The sequence below is a fragment of the Aspergillus nidulans genome, chromosome VI (genome assembly GCF_000011425.1).
Source record: "Aspergillus nidulans FGSC A4 chromosome VI".
NCBI classification, from domain to species: Eukaryota; Fungi; Ascomycota; class Eurotiomycetes; order Eurotiales; family Aspergillaceae; genus Aspergillus; species Aspergillus nidulans.
The window spans coordinates 2,970,188-2,986,663 of NC_066262.1; the positions used below are offsets into that span (position 1 = coordinate 2,970,188).

Consider the following 16,476-nt stretch of genomic DNA (forward strand, 5'->3'; position numbering starts at 1 on the left):
AGTCCCGTACAGCGTAGTTTCGGCCGCCGGCCAGAGCTCAGGCACGTCTAAGCCGTCTATGGGAAATGGACTGGGAGAATCAGGCACTTGGCGAGGCGCTGGACCCTGCGACTCAGCCACCGGCGCTTCTTTCATCTCCCCATAACTGGCAGAACAGAGTCCCAGGATAAGATCCGAGGGCCTCCACTTGAAGATGCAGGGCCTATCCACGCCGTCTTCTTCGCGTTTGATTCTGAATATTATCGCGTTGGTCGGCCAGTGAGCAATTTGTGCGGATAAATTCTTCCACCCGGTCAAGGAGAGCGTAAGGCGGGGTGTTGTTTCTAACGCTGCTGGCTTAGGCTGCTGGCGCGGGGCAGAATCCATCCTGATATTTGGCACTTAGTTTCACTTCAGGTTTTTGGCTTTTCAGGGTTGAGTTATAGGGGATACCACTAGGATTATTTCCGCACTACTTCATAGGATCATAGGGGAAGAGCAAAAAGCCAAAGAGGGCTAGTATGAAATTGCGAAGAGCACCAGCATGGGCTTATCACATACTTAAAGCCTTTCCCGCTAGATGAGCCTGACCTGGCGCGCGCTTGTGTTAGCTTAGATGCGAGTAGTTTCGACACGTCATTGGTGTACAGTATGCATGTATGCTTAAAGGGGAAAGGGTAGAAGGAGCTTTGTCGGCTAGACCTACGTAGCCTAAAAAACCGTATGCCTTTTAGACGATTTATCCTCTATACCTCTCTCAATCTCTTTAATAGATACTCGATACAATGCGGGGTCAAATCTCCAGAGGCTGAAGATCATGGTGAAAACGCTGTATCATGTGACATTCAAGGGCCCTAATCGCATACACGGTGTACGGGATGAGCTTCGCATAACATTTTCATGGAACTCAATGTTGAATATTGAGAAAGTGGAGTGATATACACTAAACTAGCATCTACTATCAAACCAATGCATTTGCCAGCTTTGACGCCGGCTCACAATAGGCATTCAAGTAGACCAAATAATTTATCTTTAACTTGATCGTCGGCGAACTGAAATTTGATGGTATTGGTAACATCTATACCTTGCTCTAGCCATCGATCTCGCATTAAGGATGTGCGAGCAACAGTCGCTGCCTGAGCGAAGGCCGCTAGGATGCGAGAGCGAAGAGAGAGCGAAGTTACCGCGATAGGGCCTTTTATCTCCTGTGCTGACTCTAGTCGTCGTTGTCCTGGGTTCCGTTATTAAGAAGAGCCCAGTTAGAGCAGCCCAAGTCCCATGTGCTCCAGCGAGGCGAAGGACATCGACGGGTCCCATTGAAATTCCGAGATACTGTCTTGGCTAGGTTGTAGGGGTGTCTCGAACAGCGTTGATGACAGAATATGGTCGCCGTAGGGTGATACTGCACCAGTTTCCCAGACCCCTGAGCTATTACCAAATGCCATATTCACGTTTGAGGAGGAACTGGGAGTTGAATGCTGCTGTTGTGGTTGCTGTTGTTGCATATGAAACGATACCTCCGCGGCGTGTCCTGGCGCGGTCTCCATCGGTAGCGACTTGATATACTTGTTTAGTAGAGCCTGCAGTCCACGACCAATCCAGTGGGCGAGGTGGTATGCTGTACACTTGACGCCAAGGCAAAGGCTGATCACGGGTGCGATGGAGTTGATGACGGCGCCACTATCTATTGATATATGCTTTCCGTAAATCGTGGCGGTTTTGAGTAGGAACGAGCACGCGAATGCGATCATGGTATGGTAGTAGTGCGGTATATGAGCAAATGCCGCCACAATGTCTGGGTCGTTGACTGTGAGGTCGAGGACTGACTTTGCAGAGTTTATTGCTACGAGGGCCAGGGGTTGAAACTCGGCCGGGAGTGGATCCTGGACGGGGTCGCGTCCCAGGCCGCGAAAGACGTGTGAAGAGACGAGAAGCTTAGAGAATCGGTGGTGGAGCATGATTGCTTTGCTTGGGTATGCCCCTATGGTTGGATGGTCCTCTATTAAATGCCGTTAGTGCGCGCCTTTGGAGTCAATAACGATCAGGCAGCTTACGGCTGAGTCCCAACCAGTGGTTCACCCATTGATCGATCTGTTGGTTGAACGCATCCAACTGCGGTTTCAGCAGAATGGGCACTCGCCGCTTCGAGTCCTGGCCGAATGTCTCGGAGACTGACCGTAGAATCTGCAAGAGCGCTACCTGACTTAGAATTCGGATATCGGTGGGCTGTCGATTCACCGTTAGATAGAGCGGCCAGTTTTGAATCCCTTCATCTTCCCGCATGATGTAAGGACGGCCATAGAGGATCGCTAAATGCTGATCGCAGATATACAGTAAATACCATATCCGGACACTGTCGACGAGTCTTTTCGACCGCTCATCGAGCTGTTCCAGCGCCTGCTGGCTTTTGAGGCTATCGACGGCCGCAGTGAACGATTTATGGAGTTCCATCTCGACTGCACGGCGGATTGCGAGGCTTGAGATTGACCAGGATATATCGCTGAGCCAAAAGCACGCAATACAAAGACCTCGAAGGTCCTCCAGTGTCACTGTATGCGAGAAGAGGAAATCTGCCACCAGGGTGCGGAACTCTGCGTAGCAAAGACGAAACAGCTGCTCGCTGTCCGCGCTCTGCAACGCCTCCACGGTTAAAACGGCTGTTAAAAGGAGTGGCGACGCTTGTCGCATCTCCTGCAAGGTTTTGTACTCGCTCGCTATCCCGTAGAGATAATGATCTGTCTTTCGCAGGTAGCGGTTGACCAGCATTTCCGCATCATCAACATTTATTACCTTGCGTGAGATCAAATCGGTCTGCGAGCGGGTGGCAGTGGCTGTATTGTCCGCTGCAGTTGCAAGACCCTGCGAGCGTAGACTGCGTAATCGTGTGATCTGGTAAAGCGACTGGATGGGAGGTTGGGTCGCCGTTGTCTCATCTCGGCTGGGTGCTTCGGGATGCTTATCTATAAGTTCTGTGCTAATGTCGACCGGCATCATATCTCCCTCTCGCACGGTTCTATCGCCTCCACGCAGCTCCGAGAGCACAGCGATCGAACGCAACGCTGGGAGGTCTGGGAGGTCCCCTGCTGCCCGGAGCTCATTTACTGCACCATGGAGCACTCCAAGATCGTCCAATAACGCATTCAATAGCCTTCTAGAGTTAGTTTTAATCTGTCCAATGCTGAAATATTCCGCCTGTTACATACCGATTTTCAGACGACGGCAGCGGATACGTTGGGCCCTTCTTGAACACACAGGAAAGATGCTTTCCTGAGCAGCGCTGGCATGGTGGCTTTCGGCCGAGAAGCACACAACGCACCTCTCAATGTTAGCTAACGACCTAGTTGGATGTAATAGATACCTTACCTTATGTTTCTGGCACTCTACGCAGGCCGTTGCCCGCTTTGATACCGGGGGAATCTGCTGGGTAGGGCTGGAGGTATCCATCTCAGGGAGGAGATCAGGAATCTTACAAGAAGCATAGAGAGTGCTATCGAAATACTTTACGGACCCACCCGGCACACATAGGGCTAGCGAACAGTTATAGCCTGGTGTAAACTTGAAGCAGGAGCCCGGATGTTCTCCGTAGCATTGTCGTCAGCGCCGTTTCGTTTCGTTTTATTATTTAACGTCACTCGGCGGATCACGTGGCCCACGTGATCTGCGGCCTCCCAGGGGGCATCTGGACGTGCTACCTAAACAGAACTGCCTAGGAACCAGCTAGATACAGGTTTGAAGCAGCAACTATGGACAATATATGTTGGAAATGAGCGGAAGAAGCATCCGGCGCTACCCTGGCCAGGTCTTCGAGGGCAGATGCCCGTTTTGACTACCTATAGATTGGGGGGGAGGGGCCGTACCCTTTTTCCAGGTAGATGTGTGGACTGTCGCATTTTCAAGCGCTCCGGCGGGCCCAGTTCGGGCATATATCCTTGAAAAAGGATGATTCTTGCACGATGCGGCTGAATTCTTCAGCCCCGGCAGCTGTACTTAAGAGCCAATCTATTGTTTTTGACGGGCCATCCCTTATACATCTCCATCTATCTTTCCAGCTTTTCCTGGTGTATGGACAGAAGAAGAAATGTACTGGGGTCTTTGTCTTGCCACAGGAGCAGCTCTCCAGGTAGTCTGTGTGGTTAAAACGCTGGTGGTATGCCGTAAAGTCTCCATGGCCTGTACGGGCGGCGACGAGTCGGCCAAGTACCCACCGGGGCAGCTTGTGCTCGCGGGAGCGGCTTTCTTTTGTATGGGGTCTGATATTCAGGGCTTTGTAGGTTTCAGGCACCTTACTAGCATATGCTGTATATGTCTCTGTACGGAGCCGCTGTTTTGCCTCCCGTCATAGGTATGCTGGGGAGGGGGGGATGTCGGGGCTGTATATAGAAGACCCTAGCTTAGCGAGCTTGTCTGCCAGCTCATTCCCAGCAATGCCAGAGTGACCTGGGATCCAGCGGACCTGAAGGGGCTTCCGTTGCATGGTTAGGATTGAAGGGCTTTCCATCCACTGGGCGGCTAGTTGGCTAAAGGTCTCTGACAGACCATGTCTGTGAGGGGTTGGCCTATAGCTTGCTAGCAGGGAGGCTGCAGCTAGGTTATCTAGGAGGATAACTAGCTGGGTGGAGTAGCCAACACATGGTTGTCCCAGGGCTGCGCGTAGGCCTTCCACAGCACCCATGATTTCTGCATCATAGACTTCCGTCCTAGGGCCCGCGGGGCCATGTCCCGTGGATACTAGGATAGGGCCAAAGTAGACTGCATAGCCATACCCTGCCCCCTGGCTGGTCCGTGAGCCATCTGAGTATACTGAAATCTGTAAAGGGGCAGGGCTATAGTCTTTGTTGTCTGTTGGGAGCATGCATAATGGAGGGAGAGGCAGCTCTATTATAGCGTGCTCTGGCAGGGGGCTGAGGAGGAGCTGTAGGATCCTTTTAAGCCTGGTTTTGGGCCTGCCCGCGGTAGTCTCTGCGGCTATTTGGGCAATTGGGTGTTTAGTGTCGAGGCTCATGTATCTCACTGCTGCCCTCCGGAGGATGCTGTTGAGTAGAGCTTCTGGGTCTGGTAGGTCTGCTTCGCGCAGAAGTGCTGCAGTAGGGGTGGTCTTGTAGGCTGGGATAATAGCCAGGGCTGCTGTGCGGAAGAGAGAAAGCAGGGAGTTAACTACCCCTTTTTGTCTTTTGCCTGTATAGAAGACTTCTGACCCATACAGAGCTGTTGGGAGAACACACTATATAACTGCTGCCTGTATAGAGGCCACTGGGCATCCGCGCTGGGTGTTGCTAAGTCTCTTTAGGTGCTGGGCGAGTCGTTTCCCGCGGCTAAAGACCAAATTAATATGGGCTTTAAAAGTAAGCTTTGTATCCAGAAGAACTCCTAACCAACGTGTATATAGGGATGGTGTAATCCCCCCTATACCAGGTAGAGTAACTGTGGGGAGATGCTGCTGCTGCTTTCTAGAGAAGTATTGTATCTCTGTTTTCTCTATTAAGAAAGGAAGGCCTGTCTCTGTCCCTAGGGCAGTAATTTGCTTGTAGGCCTCTACCAGTTGTTGTGAGCTCTCTTCCAGGGTATTCCCAGTTAATAATATGCCCATATCATCTGCATAGCAGAAGGAGCCCTCTAAGGTAGAGACTATTCTTGCTGCATATAGCAGGAAGAGTATTGGGGATAGGGGGGATCCCTGGGGGAGTCTGCCTTTAATTGGTGCTGTGGCAGTGCCTTCTTTGATATGAACAGATACAGAGCGGCCAGTAAGCCAGTCCTTAAGTAGCTGGAGTAAGCCTTTATGCCATCCTTGCAGGCGTAAGTGAGAAAGGAGCCGTTGGTGTATTACAGCATCAAATGCCCCTTTCACATCTAGTAGGAGTAGTGAAGCATCTTTTCCCTGTTGAAAGGCCTCCTCTACCCTGTGAACAAGAACCTGGACCAGGTCAATGGCAGAGCATCCTGGCAGGGCCCCGAAGTGGCAGGGGGCTAGCACATCTGCCTGAATTGCTCTTACAGCTATCTGCTGTGCTAGGAGGCGCTCTAGGCCTTTACCTAGGGTAGAGAGGAGGCTAATTGGCCGCCAGGCATTAAGTTGGGTATAGTCCCTCTTTCCTGGTTTCAGTAACATTATTACCTTTGCTGACTTCAGGCTCAGTGGAAAGCAGCCTTCCTCCATACACCTGTAGTACAGTTGTGTGATTGTATCCCCTAGTACGGGCCAGAGCTCCCTCCAAGCAGTGGTGGCAAGTCTGTCCTCCCTGGGGGCAGACAGGGGTGGGGCACAGAGAGCAGCCCAGCAGTGCTCTTTTGTTGGCAGGTGTAGTGAGCTGAGGGGCTTGTTTGGGGGTCCCTCTTCTGTCTGATTTGGAAGCAGGGCCCCCTTCTCTAAGAGGTGATTAAGGAAGGCGTCTGCCTTGCCCTGTGGGGTAGTAACCTGTGCCCCTTGTATATTCAGGGGAGGAGCAGCGAGCTGGTCTGGATGTTGTATCTATTTAGCAAGTTTGAATGCATCTATAGGTGCTGTGGCTTGTTCAATTCACTGCATTCCAGTATTCAGCCTTTGCCCGTACAATGGCCTTCCAGAGCTGTTTATAGTCGGGGTTTTGTTGCTGTCTTGTTTGGTGTAGTATGTCTGTTAGTTCTGGAGTCCACCATGGGGTCCTGGGGAGTCTGCGAGTATTGTATCTTGATGTGCCTTGTATTGCAAGCTGGGATATCTGGACCAGTTGTTTGGCTAGTAGGTCAATTAGTAGGGTTGGGTCAGGCGGGCTTGCCAGGGCTCTGGCTTTCTCCCAGTTGGTGGATCCAAGCTTGTATATAGGCGAGGGCTCTTCTTGTTCCAGTATTATTCCAATTGTTGCATGGTCACTTGGAGTCTTTAGATGGTCTTCTACTAGGGCCCTTAGTGGTAGGTTAGAGAAGACAAGGTCTAGGGTGTTTGGTCCACGGGTGGGGGTGCCTGGCTCGAGGCGAAGTTCCAGCTCATGGGCATCAAGCCAGTCTAATAATCCTGTTGCGCCAGGTGTGATAGCATGAGACTCAGTATCTGGCTGCCAGAATGGGTGCCGGGTATTGAAGTCTCCTGCTAGGATGGTGTTCTCTGGGGGTGCATATCCTAGGAGTGTAGAAAGTGTAGAGGGTGTTGAGCCAGCACCAGCAGGGGCAACTGGGTCATTAGGGGGGCAGTAGACATTGATGATAGTAAGGCCTGCCGTGTAGATTGTGGTGATATCTGGTGAGATTGGTTCTGGGAGGGAATGGGCTGGGAGATCCCTTTGTACATATATTAGAGTCCTGGGTCTGGCAGTCCATCAGGTCGGGGGACTGAACAGCTGATATCGTGGGTGGGTCTTGGTTAGGTGCTTTGCTGTATTTGTCCAAGGTTCTTGGACAAGAATAATATCTGCTTCAAAGAAGAGTAGCAGGTCATGTGCAGCGCCCCCCCTTCCTACATTAGCTTGTAGTATTTTCATAGTTCAGGGGAGGTCAGGGTTTGGTTTAAGAGCTCCTGGGTGAGCTGTCTTGTAGGCTGGTTTGTAGTATGGGTATTATCTGTTTGTTGTTTAGAGCTTTCTTCTGCTTTCTTCTGCTCCTGTTGGAAGGCAAGCCGGCCTGCCTTGCAGATAGCGGCTAGAGCGTCTTTTGAGAGGCGGGTGACAGTGTTCCTCTGGACGTGGGGTCTGGCTGGGCATTTTTGGAAGTCCGCTGCATGCGGGCCGCAGCAGTTGATACACTGCACACAGCAGTTGTGTTCCTGTTTTGAGGATCCGCAGGAGATACAGTGTTTGCTGGAGCGGCAGGCTTGTATATCATGGAAGCGGTGGCATCGGGTGCATTGCAAAGGCCTTTGCTTGGGGCGAGTGGGCCTTGATAGGCCAGACAAGCCAAAGAGTTGCAAGGGGTGTTGTAGCCTTTTTGGAAAGGCTATGACTGCTGTGATAGAGTCCCTCTCTACTGGGTGCTTTGAGAGTTTGGCCATGAGTGGTTTAATACCAGTAATGCGCTCTGCTTCATTGCTGATATCTGTAATTGTAGTATCTATCCATCCATCCAGGGACCAGAGTTGTTTCGGGATCCGGGGGATAATAACCTGGTGATACTCTGTTGGTATTTCAAAGTATCCATCCCCAGCTAGGCTTGCAGCCTTCTCTGATAGTAAGAAGACCTTGCCTTGTTCAGTTGTAGTAATTGCATATCCTGTTGATATTACTTGCACCTGTGCAATCCCGTCCGGAACTTTCCCTGCAAGGGTGACCCGGATGCCATGTGGTCCAATAGCCCGGAGGCTAGAGGAGGCCGGGAGGCGGAGGAAGATGCGGTGGTCAGTCTTGTTTGACTGCTTCAGCTTTCATTGTGCTGGTTGCTTGGCTTGCGTACGGTGTTCTGGGGCAATAGTTTGCCAGTTCCCCTGACCAGCTCTTGGGGCTGTCAGGGATGCCCAGGTTGTAGGCTGCGAGGTTCGCCTCTTCAGGGGGCCTTCGCAAGCCTCAGGAGTGGGAGGTTGGTTTGGCTGTTCCATCTGCCTGGATGGCTGTGGGGGTGCAACTGCTGTCATCAGAGGAATCTGCTGAGGGGAGTCCTGTTTTGCTAGGGAAACAAATCTGGCTGCAAGCCCCCGGGCCAGGTCTCTTGGGCGGCCCTGTAGAGAGGAGACAGTTAGATCTAGAGCTTTAGCAAGAGAGGTCATTGCTAGTTTCCAATCATTAAGAAGGACTAGCTGGTCGTCTGCTACCATGCTGACCTGCTCGCAGATCGATGGGGCTTGCGGCAAATGGGATACAGGGACCGGAGCTGCAGTGGGAGTCTTCTGTGGGGAGAATAAGGCCCTTCTCTTCAGGGAGTTCCGGGGTAGGGGGGTCGGGGTGGTAGGTCCTGAGGGGGGTTCAGAGTTTTCACCCAGGAGCGGAGTCCCCGGACGGGCTCCGCCTGGGGGGGAGTCATCCACCTCCATGGGGTGGAGGGAATGATCGATGAGCAAAGCGTAAGAGATCAGTTATTAGAGCAGTAGGGGGCCCTGTTCTCCCCTCGTCGTGGTTTTTGCTTGTTTCGTCAGGGTTGTGTGTCGTCAGCGCCGTGTGGTGGCATTGATTTAGTCATAGCGCTTGTCATCACGTGCTTCCCTGCCGCCGTAGGGACCTGACAACCAGTATATTAGTCATTACCTAACTCTCCAGAGGGGGTTAGCCCTTTTTGGCCGAGTGGGAAGTTCGATAGGATCGCTTTACATATGGACTCAGTACATCGCCAAATTCTTCAAAATATACTTTGACGGATGTTATTGAGCATGCTACTAAGAGTGAGTATTAGCATCTTCTTAGCTCATCGTAGTGAATACTTTTGCGATGGAAACCCTGTTTCGTCCCTGTTGTAGAGAGGGCCCCGATGCTAATAGCAGCCATTAGCGAACTACGCAGGCACCTAGGAGGATTAAGAGCTTTAAACCACACGCCCTCTAGTTTTCGAGTGTGAATACCCAAACTAGAAAGGAGCATTTACAACTCAATGTCCAATATGCACGCCTGGACAATGGACACTGCATAGTCACTACCAAAAAGTGTTTGTCGGCGGTGCGGAGTATCTCGCCGAGTGCCGGGCTCGGTGCCGAGTCCGGCCGACCGAGCGCTTCCCATATGGGGCCGTAGGAGGCGCCTGTGGGAACGCAGAGCCTACAACGTCGACTCTGGCTTGATTTGACGGAATTTCTGCGACTTGATTGGACTGGCACTGCGCGGGTGAGACCAGAGAGCCGGTGCAGCAATTGAGGGGTCGATGCGGAGAAAGTAGTCATGGTCATCATTGTGCAGACATATAAGCGGGCAGGTAGATGGAAGTCCAGAGTTGATTAACAGTAGGTATCGTGCCTGGAATCTCTTCTAACCAACCGTTTTCAAAATGCCCATCACCCTCAAAAGCGCCAACCCTAGCAGTGGCGCCTCCAACAACCTATCCCTTGACGTCCCTAGTATCGTGCGCAGTGTGATCGAAGACATCCGGCAGAATGGCGATAAAGCACTGCGCTCGTATTCAGAAAAGTTCGACAAATGGAGCCCCGATAGCTTCAAACTGTCCAAGGAGCAGATTGACGAGATCGTCAGCACTGTCCCCGCACAGGTCATTGAGGATATCAAGACCGTGCAGCAGAACGTGCGGACCTTTGCCGAAGAGCAGCGCAAGTCCATCAGGGACTTTGAGTATCAGATTCAGCCGGGGGTGTTTCTGGGGCAGAAGAATATCCCCATCTCTGCGGTCGGCGCGTATGTACTTACCCCTGCCAGACCTAATAACGTTCTTGTATGGACTCGTCTTGTGCTCTCAGGTACATTCCCGGCGGGCGCTACCCCCTCCTCGCCTCAGCCCACATGACAATTGTGACTGCCAAAGCCGCCGGTGTTTCGCGTGTCATTGCCTGTACGCCCCCTATTCAAGGCAAAATCCCGGCATCGACGGTGGCGGCGATCCACCTAGCTGGTGCAGATGAAATATATATCCTCGGCGGCGTGCAAGCGATTGCGGCAATGGCATTGGGAACCGAATCTATCAACAAGACCGACTTCATCGCAGGCCCGGGGAATCCGTTCGTTGCAGAGGCCAAGCGGCAACTCTTCGGCGAGATCGGGATCGACCTGCCCGCCGGTCCGACGGAGGTGCTTATTGTAGCGGACGCCAAAGCCGATCCCTTTGTCGTTGCAACAGACCTGCTGTCGCAAGCGGAGCATGGGCCCGATACGCCCGCCATTCTGATCACGGATTCGAGGGATGTTGCGGAGAAGACGATCAAAGAGGTTGAAAGACTGCTACCGATCCTTCCGACTAGGGCGCTGGCGGCGGTTTCATGGGAGAGGTTCGGAGAGGTACAACTTGTTGAGGATCTGAATGAGGCGTACAAACTTGCAGATGAGTATGCGAGTGAGCACGTTCAGATTTTGACGGAGAACCCTAGGGAGGCGCTGGTCAAGATGAAGAACTACGGGGCGCTCTTCCTTGGCGAGAAGACGTGCGTTTCGTATGGAGATAAGGTATGTCTACTCTCGCCGTCTAGGACGATACCAAAGTTTTATTCAGACTGTATGGATAACTGACGAACGCCGTAGTGTATTGGAACTAACCATGTTCTGCCCACTAAAAGCGCAGCGCGCTTCACTGGCGGCCTCTGGGTCGGCAAATATCTGAAGACCGTTACCTACCAAGAGGTAACAGACGCGAAAGCCAGTGGCGAACTCGGTCGTCTGTGTGGCCGTGCTGCTCGGGCAGAGGGGTTTGAAGGCCATGCTCGGTCTGGAGACGTTCGCGCTCATAATTATCTGAGCGACTCGTTTGAGTGGCTTGCTGAACCAAGCGGGGTTTGAACGCGAATCAGTCTCCATGGTATGAAAGACTTTGTTTTAGTGTATGAAATGTTTTTAGTGTATGAAATATTTATATCAATATCACAATGGTCTCGTTTGGTATTATTCAGCGTCCGGATAGCAGGCGTATGATCAACGGGATGGGAATGTGGTATGACGGCTCAGCGGAGTGTAGGCTGCTAGGTAGTTCCTTGGATAACGTAACATGGAGGGAAGTTAGAATTCTGTTGGCAAGTTCCAATAATACAGTTCAGCAAGTAGGGGACGAATTACGATCCACGCAGTTATTGAAGGCCAACTTGAAGCGCGACCGGGGGAGGACGTTTCCTTGATCTGCTGCGCGATGGCTGCTGTCCGTTGAGGAGATAAACTAGTCACTGAGCATAATGAGCAATAGGGAGAGGATGTTGATGGAGGGTTGTTTCATGAGATAAGTTGCTGGCCGTCCCTTTCTCGTGTATTTTTTGAGACTAGCGCTACGAAGTCGCGGGCCAACCATTTACGCAGGAATTCACCTTTAAACTTGAAATTGCTTAATTCAAGATGCTACTGGAGCTAGGCCCGCAGAGAGGGTTGCTTAAGGAGCTCAAGTCAAGTATAGCGTTGAGCTTTTTCAAGACGTGATGCTATGCGCAGCCGTGCGGTCTCTGTCTACAGTGGCTAATTTGATTCCAAAATAGCGTCGACGTTATCAGTAAAGAGTGACTTGAGTTAATACGTGTAGTGTTCAAACATGAGTGCACGAGAATAGCACAGTCCTTAGTCTCCTCATGACTATATTTTCTCCCTCTGCATCTCCCTTGGCCGAGACACACCTCGAATCTTGTGGTCAAATATATTCAAATTCTTGTTGTCGAGTATCTTGACAGACCTGATATCTGACGCTAATAGATGATCAGGCAAGGGTTTCGGTCTCTTCGCGAGAGATGTCAGGAGAAGCGGCGATACAGCACGGGCAGAGGAAGACACGACAGGATGGCTCTTAGTGCTACACAGAAACAAGGGTTGTCAGAAAAGTTCAAAAGATAATCAGTAAAAGGAACCTTACGCTGCAGTAACCGCACGAGCAGGAGCTGCAATCACCAGCGCAGCAGTTGCAGGAGCAGGGAGACATATTGAGATAGTTAGGTGGGTGCTGGTTTGTTCGAAGATTGGTGATAGACTGGGCTGTTGAGGAAAAGGAGGGCTTGCGGAAGGTGAACAGAGCAGATTCGAGGGTCGGCCATAGGGGTATTTATACACTGGTTTCTGAGGGATCCCTCAGACCTCCAGCGTGGGATGCATTTTCGTGCGCATGCTATTGCCCATCATCCCTATCCTAGAAAAGCCTGTTTAAGGAAGGTCCGGCAGATTGTGTACAGGCTGTGTAGGAGAGACAGGTGGGGTATAACCCCAGATCAGTTCGGCGGGTAAGGTAGGAAACCAGTGTTCGTTCGTCGCGAGGTCGATAAAAGGGTACCGAGACAGCCGCCGACTAATGTCGAAGGAAGGATGCGTGGTGAAATACCGCTTGGGTCCCACTCAGACAAGTGGCAGTCAGGGCGTCGAAAGGCCTATGAAAAGGCCCAAGCAACAGGAAGCATGGATCTGCGCGCAGCTGGACATACGAGGTCGTTGTGGAGGGTAAGCGAGGTGACAAACAGGAACAGGGGATCTTGTAGTTTGAGGGGAAGTGTGCAGTTCGATCCATAGCTCCACTGGAGCCAGAATTCTTCGCGCGTATGCGTAAACGACAATAAGACTTGCTTTTCGAGAGGTTATGGGGTGTCCGAAGCTATCCTTATATGTCATCTTGGCCCCGGCTGAGTACCCTGGAGGTTGTCCGGGCTCAGTAAGGGAGAACGAGAAATTCTTGACTACCCTGCCGGCAGCCCATCCGGAAGACAGGGCGCGGTATCTTTCAAACAATGCACCGAACCACCGGTTTTCCAAGCTTGAGTGGGCAGGTTATCGTTTCAAGGGAACAGGGAAGTAGGGTTCGATTCCGGTGGGGGGGCCTGAGAAGGGGCTACCACGTCCAAGAAGTCAGCAGGCGAACAGACTAACAAATCCAGTAAACACTGTAGGGGGCTCTTTTGGCTTGTGATTGGCATGAAAATAGTCGAACTTATGCAAAGACAACACATGTGAGGCCAAAGTCGTGGGGGTTAGCGCACTCAATCTGCCTTAAGCGTTCCTATTATTTTGTAGCCCGGTCAGACAATAAGGAGAAATTCTAAGGGTCTGATATCTCGTCAATGACTTCTAATGCATATTCTTTGTTGTGGGATGATCCGTTGCCCAAATTCATGAAACACCGGCGTGATAATCCGTACATAAGGAGCCAATATTTAGCGAAATGCTCAATATACAGGCTTAGGCTTTGAGACGCTGCCTTAAGCCCATACTAGGACTGGGCTGACTTCTTTAGTGATATAACGGAGCGGAAAGATAATATTATCATGTAGTTATTTTGCTGATTTGTGAGGTTTTATGATGCCTGTGGCAGTGCGTGAAGTTAGAAAATGAGCCAAATTTATAGCAGTTCTCCACACTATTACATATATATCCTCAATATACGTAGTGCAGGGTCATGCTAAACTTATCTTGCCCTCATTGCGCTGTGATTAACTAAATTAGAACAAAGATGTAACTGCAGGTGCTATTTGATCAGAAAATGAACAAGCATCTCATCGAGTTGTTAGACTTGAAACTTCTTAACGAATTTATCCTTGCTTTTGTGGCATTACAAGGAACTTGAAGACGACACTTTTTTTTACCCTTTTTCTTTTTCTCTTTCCCTCCCCTATTTTTATTTATTTTTTATTCATTTCTTATAACAAGTGAGCATGAAAGTAGCATGGGATATGCTAGACACGCACTCCGCAGATTTAATCTCGTCTTGCGTCGTTTTGGATGACGGGACGATCTCAATGAGCGGCATCAAATAGGGTCAATTATAAGAGCGAATGGCTCTGAGACGCGATCTGTCAGCTACATATGTGTTTTTGGATAGACCACGAGGTGCCCGAGGTCGACGCCAGAACTGCGCTATCGAGGGTGCATACTCATCGATCGTAGAATAGATGCTGCGCTTAAATTCTGGCTTCTCTTATCCTTGCTCTAGGTGGATATCGGCGCCCATGCAGGCTCTTGCACCTCTGTCAAGGAGCCTTTGACAAATGAAGAAGTCTACCAGACCTGAAGCTGTCAGCTCAGACACAAGATACAGCGGTAGTTAAGACTCGATGTAGTGTCGTAGTCTCGCCTCTTGTTCAGAGTCTCTCACAGCTAATTGGCGAAAGGCGAAGAAAAGGCCATTGGTGCCAAACCCAGTCGCATTAGGCAGCTAAGAGGTTGCAGCAAGGGGGAGGAAGTGGAGAGAAGTCATAGTTAGAGATCAGCGAGTGCGATTAGTAAGGCTGAACCGACAAACCCTCTAGCGGATTTAAACTACAGAGGAAGCTTTACAGAAGACGAACATGATATTGGTAGGTCGGAGTTCGGCCCGAGGCTGAGACAACAGGTTCGCCGCAACCTCCGAACATAGGGCTCGCAAAAAAGGACAGTCCTCGATTTGAAACTCTTGGACCATCGATGTCTGAAAGATATCTTGCACATTTTCCATATTCCTAGAAGCTACAAAATGTCCTCTTCCAGCCTGAAAGTGGCTTTAGTCACCGCCTCGTCCGCCGGCTTGGGGGCGGCCATCGCGAAGGTCTTAGCAGCTAATATGCGAGTCATTATCAATTACTCGTCAGACGCCCAACGTGCTGAGCTGGTACAAGAAGAGATGAGCAGTATTGCTGGTAGCGAAAGTGTCCTTAACGATCAGGGGGAGAAACAGCCTCGCTTCGCTGCAATACGCGCAGACCTGGCAAACCGAGCGGACATCAAGAAGTTAGTTGCCGAGACAGTGAGCATGATGGGCAGGCTGGACGTTGTCGTTTCGAATGGCGGTTGGACTCGCATTAGGAAATTCGATGATTTGGACCAGAACGTGGATGAGGAAGACTGGGACCGGTGCTATGAGATCAACGTCAAGAGCCATCTATATCTCCTGCACGAAGCTCGGGTACACCTTGATGCAGCGCAGGGATCGTTCGTGACCGTTGCCAGTGTTGCTGGAGTAAAACCAAGTGGTAGTTCAATAGTAGGTTGTGGTGCTACGCCTACCTGGGCGCAGTTTATTTTTCCTTCTTTTTTCTTAACCGTCAACTAACATAATTCCCAGCCGTACTCTGTAACAAAAGCGGCCCAGATCCACATGGTTAAGTGTTTAGCACATGCAGTTGGGCCTAACATCAGAGTCAACTCTGTGTCGCCTGGTATCCTGCTGACAGTAAGAGAGTCCTAAGCGAGCGTCCATCGATACTTTGTATACGTCAAAGAAGCATGCTGAACACGACTTAATGACAGGATTGGGGTCGCCAGTTCCCAGAAGAACATCTACAGGCAGCCAAGGACGGAACACTCCTGAAACGATTTGCAACAGTAGAGGTACGAGTATTCATGTCTCCGGCAACGCTCAATACTAATGTGAAGTCAATAGGATGTTGCACAAGCTGTCAAGTTACTGGCACTGAACAGCTCGTTAACCGGACATAATCTGATCATCGACTCTGGATTTTCCATATGAGTCATTGACCAATACGTACCTTATAGTTCAATTTAAATACATCACAGTATGCTACCCAAGGCCTTGTGATAAGGGTAGACAGTGAAGCATCATCCTGCAGAAGTCCGTCGAGACCACCAAAAACAGCCTCATGACTGCTAAATCTCGTTAATGCCATTTTGCCTCCTTGATTAAAGGCATCCTGCTTGATGACGCAAAATCTGCCAGGGTATAAACGTTTCCTATATTCAAGGGAAAAGTATTGCAGTAACCTACGGGGATGCAACATCGCTGGTTGGCCCGGTATCGATATTCACCATGTCAATCTCGAGAAGCTCAAGATACAGAACTACAATGAACTGCACCAAAGCTTGTTTGGTAGCAGGCAAGAATCAATGGTAACAGTTCGGACCCAGCACGAGAAGTAGACTAATTGGGTGCGGAATGATCTGCTTGTTCAGCCAGCATGCAATATCCCCCCACATCTACCGGACAGGACCTCGAGCGATAGTTGTCTAAACTCAACTCTAGCCATGGTAGTCTTCTCCCCATCATATATTTGTCAAAACACAT

The 16,476-nt window shown here is 50.7% G+C and overlaps 5 protein-coding genes across 5 annotated transcripts, besides 1 other annotated feature; 2 read left to right on the forward strand and 3 right to left on the reverse strand.

The window, feature by feature from the left end:
• Nucleotides 1-16,476: part of a sequence feature (contig 1.48 1..95913(-1)) that runs on past both edges of the window.
• On the reverse strand, nucleotides 1,239-3,423 carry ANIA_02725 (Zn(II)2Cys6 transcription factor; the record flags this gene model as incomplete). Its single annotated transcript, XM_050612666.1, has 4 exons — nucleotides 1,239-1,978; nucleotides 2,034-3,130; nucleotides 3,183-3,295; nucleotides 3,343-3,423. The coding sequence occupies 4 exons, from the start codon at nucleotides 3,421-3,423 to the stop codon at nucleotides 1,239-1,241; spliced, it is 2,031 nt and encodes a 676-aa protein (XP_050468561.1).
• On the reverse strand, nucleotides 4,316-8,911 carry ANIA_02724 (uncharacterized protein; the record flags this gene model as incomplete). Its single annotated transcript, XM_655236.1, has 6 exons — nucleotides 4,316-5,184; nucleotides 5,389-6,067; nucleotides 6,176-6,448; nucleotides 6,531-7,222; nucleotides 7,702-8,130; nucleotides 8,338-8,911. 6 exons carry the CDS (start codon nucleotides 8,909-8,911, stop codon nucleotides 4,316-4,318), a joined length of 3,516 nt encoding a protein of 1,171 aa, XP_660328.1.
• On the forward strand, nucleotides 9,853-11,306 carry ANIA_02723 (histidinol dehydrogenase family protein; the record flags this gene model as incomplete). The annotated part of the gene is made up of 3 exons (XM_655235.1): nucleotides 9,853-10,214; nucleotides 10,277-10,976; nucleotides 11,052-11,306. 3 exons carry the CDS (start codon nucleotides 9,853-9,855, stop codon nucleotides 11,304-11,306), a joined length of 1,317 nt encoding a protein of 438 aa, XP_660327.1.
• ANIA_02722 (uncharacterized protein) lies at nucleotides 11,920-13,097 on the reverse strand (the record flags this gene model as incomplete). The annotated part of the gene is made up of 4 exons (XM_655234.1): nucleotides 11,920-11,966; nucleotides 12,122-12,294; nucleotides 12,355-12,379; nucleotides 12,914-13,097. 4 exons carry the CDS (start codon nucleotides 13,095-13,097, stop codon nucleotides 11,920-11,922), a joined length of 429 nt encoding a protein of 142 aa, XP_660326.1.
• On the forward strand, nucleotides 14,932-15,924 carry ANIA_02721 (SDR family NAD(P)-dependent oxidoreductase; the record flags this gene model as incomplete). The annotated part of the gene is made up of 4 exons (XM_655233.1): nucleotides 14,932-15,438; nucleotides 15,520-15,627; nucleotides 15,705-15,785; nucleotides 15,838-15,924. The coding sequence occupies 4 exons, from the start codon at nucleotides 14,932-14,934 to the stop codon at nucleotides 15,922-15,924; spliced, it is 783 nt and encodes a 260-aa protein (XP_660325.1).